The sequence below is a fragment of the Myodes glareolus genome, chromosome 19, assembly GCF_982192425.1.
Source record: "Myodes glareolus chromosome 19, mMyoGla1.1, whole genome shotgun sequence".
Taxonomy (NCBI): domain Eukaryota; kingdom Metazoa; phylum Chordata; class Mammalia; order Rodentia; family Cricetidae; genus Myodes; species Myodes glareolus.
Genome location: NC_142044.1, coordinates 43,258,822 through 43,269,877, shown reverse-complemented (window position 1 = coordinate 43,269,877; position 11,056 = coordinate 43,258,822). Strand labels below are relative to the sequence as shown.

The window sequence follows — 11,056 nt, the reverse complement described above, 5'->3', positions numbered from 1 at the left end:
TAAACTCTCATCAGATCCGTTCCCTTGTATCAGTGGGTGATAGCATCCCTCGCAGTACTGATTTCGTTTTTCATGTTCTTCCTCCATCTGCTCCTCATTTGGACCTCGGGGGGCTCAGTCCGGTGTTGCAATGTGGATCTCCGACTGTATCGCCGTCCTTCGTCAGATGAAGGATCCCCTCCACAGGATCAGAGCCCCTCGCTGTCCAGAAGTCTCCGTGCCTGCGGTCTTAGCTTGCTGCAGGCCGGCCCCTCCACAGGATCAGAGCCCCTCGCTGTCCAGAAGTCTCCGTGCCTGCGGTCTTAGCTTGCTGCAGGCCGGCTATCAGAACACCGGGACTCCCGTCCCTTTGCACTCACCGCCTCCACCCCGGCTGAGATGGAGGAATTTAAGCCCCGAAAAAGGGAGAGAGGAGGGGAGGGGTGCCAAGTCTGTCTGTCTTTGACTACTGACTTTGGTTTGTCTGCTGGCTGCTAGCCCTGGCCAGAGTTGCTAGTAGCCGATCTTGGAAGTATTGCTGACTTTGGTAGACGCCGGCCAGTTGTTAACTAAACTACACTCTGCTGTATGTGGGGTCTCAGTATTTTTCACCATGCGCTGTTTCCTTTACTGCCTGTGGAGTAGGTAACTCCAGCTTTCCTTTGGAAAACCCAAAAAGGACAATCATGCTGGACAGTCCCTTATCATGATCCATTTCTTAGACCTGCATCATAAGGCGGACCTGGTGCCCTTGAAAGAAGGGACGCAAGATCTGAAAACAAACAATCCTGTCATATGGTCACATGTACAATGTGCGAACATGTCTTCTCCATTCTCTGTGGACCTAGAACATCATTCAGGTAATATGTCTGAGTCAAAGGAAGTACATGTGGCCAGGACTGTTGGACACTGACCAAATATGTACAAGTACCTAAGACCATGAAGACACGCATGAAGGCACCTCTGCTTGATTTCAGAGAGGCACAAGTCACAAAGGGTACATGACTTCAGCTTACTTTACACTAACTTTTTCACACCCTCCCCTCCTCTGACTGTCACGCTTCAGGTTCTTGACACTGGTGGCCTGGGAAGCTGCAGAGAGGGTCCACCAGACCCATGATTGGGCTGTCAATGTTCTGCTGCAATAAAGAGACACCTTGACCATGGCAACTCTTATAAAGAAAAGTGTTTAACTGGGGCTTGTTTACAGTTTCAGAGGTTCGGTACAATACTATCATGGTAGGGAATAGGCAGACATGGTACTGGAGAAGGAGCTGAGACTTCTACATCTGGAACTGAATGTAGCAGGAAGAGAGAATCACTGAGCCTGGCATGGGCAAAGCCCACCCCAGTGACATACTTCGTTCAACAAGGCGACACTTCCAATGACACACTTCCTAATCCTTCTGAAGTCGTACAACTCCCTGATGACTGAGCATTCAAATGGCCTCTGGGGGCCATTCTTATTCAAACTACCACACAGGCTATTCCGGTGAGACTGTCCAGAGAAGGCCACTGGATCATTATGTCTCTAAAATAATTTCTAAAACAAAATCAACAGCATCTATAAAGGCACAGTGTCATCACTGAGGCTCAAAGGGAAGGATCAAGGATCAAGGATGTCCATAGTACAAGGAGTCACCTCTATGGCTTGGCCAGTGCCCAACAGTCGTGTGTCTTGGGAAACAAAGGCAAGAACTCATAAACACCCTGAGCCTGAAGCAATATTCAAGTTGCCATTACAAAGCTGATCCTGCTAATTAGCACAAATAATATAGCCTTTGGCTCTTGGTATGTAGCCATCAGCTCTCTTGGTAACAAGTCAAGTGATCACCTCAGTATTGTATGAAGAAAACAGCAAGAAATGGGTTGGGGTGGCACCTAAGGTACCCTAAAGCGGCAGGAAGCTGGAGAAAAAGCTTGGGAAATAAGGAGAAACCAAAAAGTCACATGGCGTCTAAGGCAGAGCACAGACACCCCATTACCACCTCCACCCTCTTTGGAGAAGGTCAGCTGCTGTCCTGAGAATGTGTCCCAACACCATTGGGCTTTTCCTCACTTGTTCTAGATTTGGGAGCCCACGTTGGGGCAGCCACTTACCCACTACAAGTGGTTTAGGAGCCATGGGTACCAGGGTAGGGATGGGGAGGAAATATTTCGTCTCTTTTTCTTCATGTCAGAAACATGGGGCCATCCTTCCCTCAGTGACATTACATGTTAGGGAAGTCACAGAGTGGGGATGGGGAGAGCAGAGCAGGGGTGAAGCAGCTCTGTCCTGTAAAACAGACCCATCACACAGGGGCCCCAAGCAGGGGTGACAGGCAACTGTCAATCTTCAGTTTGCAAAACTGTTGGTGTTTAGCACTGGGAGAGCTGGGGAATGCCTGCTGGGGAGGACCCAGAAAAGTCGTAGCTGCATTGTGTCCTGGATATCAGCAAAGAGTCTGGCTGGAGTCCAGCACTCCAGTGGGAGAAAGTCAGGAGGTTAGCAGCAAAGATATTTAGGGGAAAGGAGGAGGCCAAACTGAGGCCAGAGTTGGAAAAGGCTTTTGTCCAATGGGAATGCTCTCTTGAATATCTCTACTGCATAAGAGACCCCTTTTTTTTTTTTTTGAGGTGTAGGGGGTGTGAGACAGAGTCTCACTATGTAGCATTTTCTGTCTTGAAACTCACTATACAGACTAATGAAACTCACAGAGATCCACCTGCCTCTGCCTCCAAAGTCCTGGGATTACAGACATGTGCTACCATGCCCAGCCCTAAGAAACTATACTCAGAGTAAGAGCATGCCTTTGTGACCACCAGGCCTCTGTCCTTCCCTGTTGTTACACACTGTGTGGAGATGTATTGCTGTGACTGTTGCAGTAAGAAACTGAATGGCCAGTAGCTAGGCAGGAGAATATAGTCGGGACTTATAGAGAGGGCTCTGGGAAGAAGAAGAGTCAGCAGCCAGACATGGCGGAAGCAGGATGGACAGTACAAAGATGGGGTAATGAACCACACAGAAGAACATAGATTTAAAAATCTGAGTTAATTTAAGAGCTCCACGTCATTATCTGTGAGCTAGCAGCCCAAAGAAAAATATGACTACACCCCTGCAGCAACCTAGCGTTTCCAAAGAGGTTTCAGAACCAGGGAGAGAGGCTGTGCTTATCCACATAATAAGGCCCATGTCCCGCCTAGGCTGGCTTCGCCAAATGAATCTCAACCCCAGAAGTGACCGGGTGGGACACTACTGAATGGCCAGAAGGTGATTCGGCACAGGTCAGCTGGGAGAAGCCAGCTTGAGGGCAGGACAGCTGTGGAGGGGAGTGACAGATGGGGACAAAAACACGACAAAGTTTTTGAAAAGAAGAGATGCCTGAGGCCTGAACGCCATATTAGAGAGGCTTGACTTCCTCTAACAAAACGCCTGTCTCTGTCCCGAACACCTCCCCAGACTTCTGCACTACTTTGGGAGAGGGAGCGTGCTACTGAGTTGAGCCTGACTGCAAACTCTCATGGATCTGGGTGAGCACCCCCAGTTTCTCCTCCAGCTCCTGAGCCTGCTGCCTCAACTCCTCAGCCGACTGTGCCTTTGCCCCCTTGTGCAAACGCTTGGATTCTTTCACAAGGCCGATCACATCCCCAACGAGGGTCACACCTGTGGTGGCTGCATTCATGAGCCAGGCTCTTCTGCTCATGGCCAGGGCAGTGCCCCTAAAGGCGTTCTTCACCTGCTTTCCACTTTGGGCAGAGATGCTCCCCATGGTCAAGAGGCGCTTGGCACTGGTTGCTAAGGCAGGGTTGGCTTTGGCAAGCTTGATGGCGTACATGCTCTGCTGAAGGCATCGCAGGACTCGGCAGCAATTCTCAGATAACTCATAGACTTGGGGCCCTGAATGAACCACGGCCTCTGCAACCATCTTCACTTTGACCATGCTGGTTGACACCAGGTGGCTGGCTCGCGTTTTGGCCGATGACTCGCTTGTGTAGTCCACGATACCAGTAGAGACACTAGTCACAGCCGCCGCTGCTCCCAGGCCCATCCCCGTTGCCAAGAGCACCAGACCGGTCCCAGCTGTCACAGGTACCAGAGCGAGGCCAAGGAGGGTGAGGACCCCAGAGACAGTGCTGGTGGAGCCGGCCACCACCTTGGAGATGGTGCAGTCCCTGTGAACCTTGTCAACCCTGTCTGCAAGGGCCTGGAGCTTCCTGATGTGTTCCTCGAGTTCCAGTTTCACCTGAGGAAACGTTTCCGCAAACTTCTCCGTGTCCTGCAGCTCACGCTGGAGCCTGTCTTGGTCTTCCTCGGCCATGTTTGCTGTGAGGTCATTGAGAGCATCCCGCAGTGCGTCTGCATCAGCTCTGTAACAGGCACGGAGAGAGAGTTTAGCTGTGGATTTAGGTCAAGGCTGGACTGCCAGTCTAATATGCACGGGTCCTGGGTTCCATGCCCAGTACAATCAATCAATCAATCAATAAACAGAACAAGTCAGGTGGTGCACGCCTTTAATCCCAGTTCTTGGGAGGCAAAGGCAAGTGGATCTCTGTGTCAAGGCCAGCCTGGTCTACAGAGCGAGTTCCAGAACAGGCTCCAAAGCTACAGAGAAACCTTGTCTCAAAAAAATCATAAATAAATAGATAAATAGATAGCTAGACAGACAGACAGACAGACAGACAGATGGTTTGTTACAGGCTCCATAACACATGACCTGTGCAAATGACAGACAGCATGCTTCTATGGCTCAGGAGGGATTTTACGGACATGCAGAACCTTTCTTTTGATGGTGAATACTTGACAATCATAAATGGCCCTTCATCAGTAGAGGATAACGAGTAAAAGCCATGTTAAGATGCTCTTCAGAGGTGCTGGAGAATCGGCTCTGCAATTAAGACTGCTTGTTAAACTTGTACAGGGCTGGGATTTAGATCTCAGCACTCACATTGAAAGGCTCTCAGTCATCTGTAACTCCAAATCCAAAGGCTCTGATGACCTCTTGTGGCCTCCAGGGGAAGGTGCATGTACACGCATATAAATAAAGAGTAAATAAATTGCCAGACATGGTGGCACATGCCCTTAATCTCAGCACTCAGGAGGTAGAGATGGGCAGATCTCTGTGAGTCTGAAGCCAGACTGGTCTACAGAGTGAGTTCCAGGACAGCCAGAACTATATAGAGAGACCCTGTCTCAAAAATAAATAAATAAATAAATAAATAAATAATACAATATAAATTTTGTTGGTTTGTTTAAGATGCTCTTGAGGCTAGAGAGATGACTGAGCAGCTAAGAGCACTGTCTGCTCTTCCAGAGTACCCAGGTTTGATTCCCAGCACCCATATGGGAGCACACAACTGCCTGTTCTAAGGGTTCCAAGGCCCTCTTCTGGCCTCAGGGGGCACCAGGCACACACATACACATTCAGGCAAAGACTCATACATATAAAATAGAAATAGTCTTTTTTAATTAAAACCTTTTAAAAGACGTTCTTTAGGGGCTGGGGACTAGCACTGTAGGCACAATGTCTGCCTAGCATGAGTGAGGCTGGTGTCTAGCACTGTATAAAACCAGGCATGATGTTACAAGTGGTAGTGTCAGTACTTGGGAGGTAGAGGCAGGAAGATCAGAAGTTCAAGGTCATCTTTGGTTATGTCTGAGTTCAAGGCCAATGTGGGCTACATAAGACCTTGTCAAAAAAATTCTCTTGGTGTCAGGTGTTTGATGAAGATGCTTCTTACTCAAGGGTAACACTGTGGTCATCAACACATGTCGGGGTGGGGGAGAACTCTGCTGATGGACACAGGGAGGCAAGATTGGAACATAAAGCACCCTTAATTCATGGAATCTTTGCTAGTGTGTTGTGAATTGCCTCCCTTTCGCCCTCAGCCACTGAGACATAAGCAGTAGGCTGGGTCATGTTCTGCCTGCCAGGACCGTCTGCATCTGGCTGGGACTTTGGCAGAAAGCTCATTCGAACTGAGCAGCCCTGGCTGACTATTCTAAGTGTGAAAGGCTTCAAAATGATGCCACAGTGGAAAACCCCATAGTTGGCCTCAGGGACAGGTCACACTCAAACACAAGGGTGCTAACAAGAGCATAGGAAGTTAAGATGTTCGCTAGCTGTAAAAAATACCAAAGTGTGTTTCATGTTGAGACTTGGATCTCATTCCTACAATGGATCACAGTTGAAAATATTTTAAAATCAGGAAAATTCAGGATCCAAACCACTTCTGTTCCCAGGAACGCCCTATAGAGGGTGCTCGGTCTTAACCAGGCAGTATGTGGTGGGAGCTTTAGTGTCATTTCTGACCTCCAGGGAATTGGAGACTAAAGGCATTGACCTCCAGAATGAAAGATCCCAGGTCAGCCTTGAAGATGGTGTGCAGTCCAGTCTTTGGGGGGCTCTCAAGTTCCCTGAGAGACAATGGAACACCCACAAAGACCAGTTCTGGGTACATCCATGAGGGTGTTCTGGAGACAATTAGCATATGAACAAGGACACTGGGTGGGGAGGGCCGGTGGTGAATGAGACTGCACCATCCAAAGGCAGGGAAGAGAAACCAGAAAAGGGGAAAAGTGCTCAACTGCAGGTGACCTGGACAGCTCAGCCTCAGCCACGAAGGCCTCCCAGACCCCATCTTCAGTCAGCAGCAGCCGTAGATCTCCCCTCTCTGATGAGCGCTGAAGGTACTCAGTGGTTTCCTCAATGAAGTTTTTGCTCCCTAGTTGGAAAGGAAAGTGAAGTTGGAGGACAGAATGGAAGCGCCTGAGCGACAGTATCCACAGGGTCAGCTTCCCAGTCTGTCCTGGTCCCACCTGAGGAGGCAGGACAGGGAGGGGGTGAGTCCCGGCAATACGCCCCGGGAAGGGATCTGGTGTTGGAAGAGTTCCTGTAGTCCCCCTTGGGTCTCCCCTTCTCTGTTCTCAACTTCTCTACACTCAGGAATGGCGGTCTAGGCCACAGAGGAGAAGAAGCCAGAGGAATGCAAATACCTGGTGAGCCCTCGCAGGGTGTTGGGTCCATGGTGTCAACTGCAAGGTCTCAGGTCCGAGCTGCGAGGAGAAAGCAAACCATCCGAAGGAAGAGGAGCAACTGTCGAGAAGGCAGGCAACTAGGGACTGGGTCCCTCCGGTCCCTCCATGGTGTCTGGTAACGATTAGACTTTACCCAAAGTGTTTCTCTTCCATGGACTCCACCAGAAACCAGCCAGTCATATGGCTCTAACTGCGCACCCCCTGCTCCAGACAAGGCAAAGGCCTCCTGCTCTGGTAGGATCAGTGGATGATGAACCTGGGGGGAGGGAACTGCATTTGGACACAGAAGGCAAGAGGAGGGGGGACGCTCTGGCAGCTATCCAAGAGGAGGGGGGACGCTCTGGCAGCTATCCAAGAGGAGGGGGGACGCTCTGGCAGTTATCCAAGAGGAGGGGAGACGCTCTGGCAGCTATCCAAGAGGAGGGGGGACGCTCTGGCAGCTATCCAAGAGGAGGGGGAATGCTCTGGCAGCTATCCAAGAGGAGGGGGGACGCTCTGGCAGCTATCCAAGAGGAGGGGGATGCTCTGGCAGCTATCCAAGAGGAGGGGGGATGCTCTGGCAGCTATCCAAGAGGAGGGGGGACGCTCTGGCAGCTATCCAAGAGGAGGAGCGCAGTTGTGAACTAATGATAGAGACTGATGTCTACTGTCGGGACACACGGGGCTCCTTGGACATCCACTGCACACACCCCATGAGGTGAGGAGCACTGTGGCCCCATCACAATGGGGAAGGAAGGCCACGAGGGTAGCTAACATCCCCAGTCTTCAGAACAGTGTTAGAACTAGCTCACGAACCCAAACCATTCTAAGCCATGCCCTACCCTCTGGCAACTAAACTTGGGTCCCTTAACTATTCAGCAGGGTCCTCCGACCCATGTGCAGTATATTATGAACAGCTTCCCACCCACAGCGATGCCTGTGCCCTGCAGGGGACAGAGTCACCAGAGCCCCTGGGATCTCCCAAGGCCGGTGCACTCCTCACTCCTTCAGGATCCTGCATCCAAGCTGGCCCTAGACTCCTGCCACATCCTGTCTGTTTCTGTGCCTGCTCTGGGCTGCCCAAACCCACCTGCCATCCTCCCTAATTATTGGACCTCATATCATATCCAACCCTTTACGTGAACAATAGTGCCAAGAACGTGTTCCTTACATAGTACTTTGCCGCCATTTCAGAATATTTCCCTAAGATCTATCAAGAGGGCTGGCAAGATGGTACCGCAGACAAGGGTGCTTGTAGCTAAGGCTGATGAAGAAAGTTCAATCCCAGGTCCCACACACTGAGAAGAGGAAGCTGGCTCCACAAGTTGTCCTCTGACTTTCACACACACACACACACACACACGTGTGTGTGTGTGTGTGTGTGTGTGTGTGTGTGTGTGTGTGTGAACTTGAAAAATAAAACTAGACTGGTGTGGTGGTGCACACCACCCAGAGCAAATGCCAGGTCAGCAGGGCTACACAGTGAGACCCTATTTCTAAAAAAAAAAAAAAAGTAAAAAGAAACTGACTTACTTCCTACGCAGAAACCTAAACATTAAAACCAGTTCTATTCCTCTGGGATGGTGTACTCAGTAAGACTCATTTCTTACGGGATTTTCCAGGCACACAGAGGCCTGGCTGAAATAGTGACAGGCCTGCAGACATCACCCAAGTAACCAGATGAGATGAAACGGCACCTTCCTTCACAGTGTGACTGTCTCTTTGCTACCTTCATCTTCAGATTTGAACCTGCTCAGCTCTGCACACACACGGGATGCACTGAGGCCCATTTGGTCCAGCACTCCATTACAAGGGTAACTTCCACAGGGTTCATTTAACCAAGACTTGCCTAGCTCCCAACCTCTCCAGGGCTCAGTCAAGGCAACTAGCAGACACCACGACAGAGAACCCCAGTTCATGCAAGAAGCAACCAAATGAGGAGGCCCCAGAGTTCCTGGAGTCTCTCAGCCTGTTCTCTGGGGGTTGATTAATATTCTTTCCCTTCGTGACCAGATAAAGTTCTCTCTGCTCTGGTACTCTTTTTTGTGACTATTTGCTCCCCAACCAAGGCAGAGAAGCTGATACACAAGGAAAGCCCCCATTCTCCATTCTCTGGCCCCTCGGTAGAGCCCTGCACTGACCTGGTCGTGGACCGCAACTGGGTGTTGATGTGGGCACAGTGGATCTCTTGAAGGGGCCTGTGGCTCAGTTCAGACGGCTGTTCCAGGAAGGGCAGAGGCCCCACTGGGGGACGTGGAGCCTGTGTCAGCCCTGCCCTGCTCCTGGCCAGCTGTGCGGCTCTGATAGGAGCCTTCTTTTCTCCCAGCTGCGGCCTGAGCAGAGTTCAGCAACTCCTCCCCTGGCCAGGGAGTTTGGGGCATCCTCCCTGGGCACGGAAGGAAGGAGTGAAGACAGTTTGTTCCCTCTAAGGAGTCCTCAGTGACCTCTCGGGGTCAAGTTGAAGCCCTTTCAGTCAGCACACCAGTCCTCCAACCCGCTGCGGCCCCTTTCTCCTTCCCTCCCCACCACTCCCTGCTTCCACCATAGACCTTCAAGGCCATCCTGCCTCAGTGACCAGGACACTTCCACGCCTCTGCTATGACTGACCCTCCCTGCAGCGCCCTTTCTCCTCCATAGTGAGACGCTTCCGTTCTGTTCTTCCTGCTCCCTCATTCTCCCACAGTCTCCACGGCACCTGACTCCCAACGCCTGCTGTCTCCTGCCCCCACTGTAGAGACTCCAAAGCCGTCCCACTGATGGGCAGTAGCCTCCCATCAGCTGAAAACACAAGCACTTGATGGGCAAGGTGGAGGCCAACACTGACCCTTTCACTCTGAGACTGAAGCACCAAGCGTGACCATTAAAAGCCGCATTAGTGGTATAATCTTAGAATTCCAGCACTCAGGAAGCTGAGATAAAAAGGCAATGAATTTAAAGCCAGACTACCGGGGCACCCCAGGCCTATCTGGGGTTCCTGGGGAGATGCCGTCTCAAAAAACAAGAAAGCAACCCAAGTTCTGAGTTAGCCTGTGCCTCTTTACATCCGGTCTCTCTCTCCACACCCAGCAATGTTACGTTGACAGAGCCGGATGGCTCTGCGGATAATGATTGGGAATGAGTGCCCCTTCTCGGTCTCCACAGCTGGTCTCCTTGCCTATCCAGACACCCAGGACAGCATCAGCTTTCTGCCTTCATCACCCACAGACTGACACCAAGAGTCAGAGGAGATGCAGGGCTGTGTCCAGCTAACCAGTCTGGACCCCTTGGCCAATCACCTGGGACTTTAGTTTCTCCCACAGGACCTGAACCAGAATAGATGCTCAAAGGAGGACTGGATGCTCAAAGGCTCTGGGCCCCTTGTATCTCAGGATCTACACTTTGTCCCCATCAGAAGAGCAGGGGCGGAGTCAAGATGCAAGCTGCTATAGACTGGTATTCTAACATTGTGGTTCTTGAGAGCCCCCTTCTGCTTATGGTTATTTTGGGTCATTTCTTTTTTCTGAATTTCCCTTCCATCAAGTCTTTACCAGGATTGACAGTAATTAATTAATTCAACAATTAATTCAACAGCCAGATGAAATCTACTGCAAGGTGCAGGACCAGGTAAATGTCTATATGAGCCACAAGTCTACAATGATGGGGACCCTCTGATCAGAGTGTGGAATAGACCAGAACAGATCTCTCGAGCAGTCTTAGGTGGAGTAGCCTGGACTGGGCGGCAGACTTACTTGGCGGGATAGGGCATAGATGTCTTGAACCCCAGAAACTCCGGACACCTGAAGATCTACTACACAACAACTCTACTGCGGCCATCCAAAGCAGTCTTCCAGGATGTCCGCCCACAGCATAGGGCTTGGTATCTCAGCCCAAATCTTCGGCAATTACTGCCACCAGGATCCTAATGCAAAGGAAACAACCCTAAAACTACAGCACAAGAACCGGATGGTAATGGTGCACACCTTTAATCCCAGGACTCGGGAAGCCGTGGCAGGCGGATCTCTGTGAGTTCGAGGCCAGCCTGGTCTACAAGAGCTAGTTCCAGGACCCCCAGAGCTACACAGTCAGACCCTATATTGAAAACCA

The 11,056-nt window shown here is 50.8% G+C and overlaps 1 protein-coding gene across 3 annotated transcripts; it reads right to left on the bottom strand.

Annotated features, from left to right (window-relative positions):
* Positions 1–1,150: 1,150 nt before the first annotated feature.
* On the bottom strand, positions 1,151–9,324 carry LOC125395741 (apolipoprotein L2-like). Of its 3 annotated transcripts, none has more exons than XM_087899042.1 (4): positions 9,115–9,324; positions 6,953–7,012; positions 6,555–6,681; positions 1,151–4,326 (listed from the first exon to the last, which is right to left on the bottom strand). In XM_087899042.1, the coding sequence occupies exons 2-4, from the start codon at positions 6,981–6,983 to the stop codon at positions 3,450–3,452; spliced, it is 1,035 nt and encodes a 344-aa protein (XP_087755168.1). In that variant the 5' UTR covers positions 6,984–7,012; positions 9,115–9,324; the 3' UTR covers positions 1,151–3,449. The 3 variants fall into 3 exon arrangements, with proteins under 3 accessions (XP_087755168.1, XP_087755167.1, XP_087755166.1); XM_087899041.1 differs by having other exon boundaries at positions 6,953–7,052; positions 9,115–9,322; XM_087899040.1 differs by having other exon boundaries at positions 6,953–7,250; positions 9,115–9,319.
* Positions 9,325–11,056: the final 1,732 nt, after the last annotated feature.

Coding starts and splice junctions, on each gene's coding strand:
- LOC125395741 (XM_087899042.1), bottom strand. CDS start 6,983: ATGGACCCAACACCCTGCGAGGGCTCACCAG. Junction 6,682..6,952: donor ACCCTGCGAGGGCTCACCAG/GTATTTGCATTC, acceptor CTTTCCAACTAG/GGAGCAAAAACTTCATTGAG. Junction 4,327..6,554: donor GCTGAGGCTGAGCTGTCCAG/GTCACCTGCAGT, acceptor TGCCTGTTACAG/AGCTGATGCAGACGCACTGC.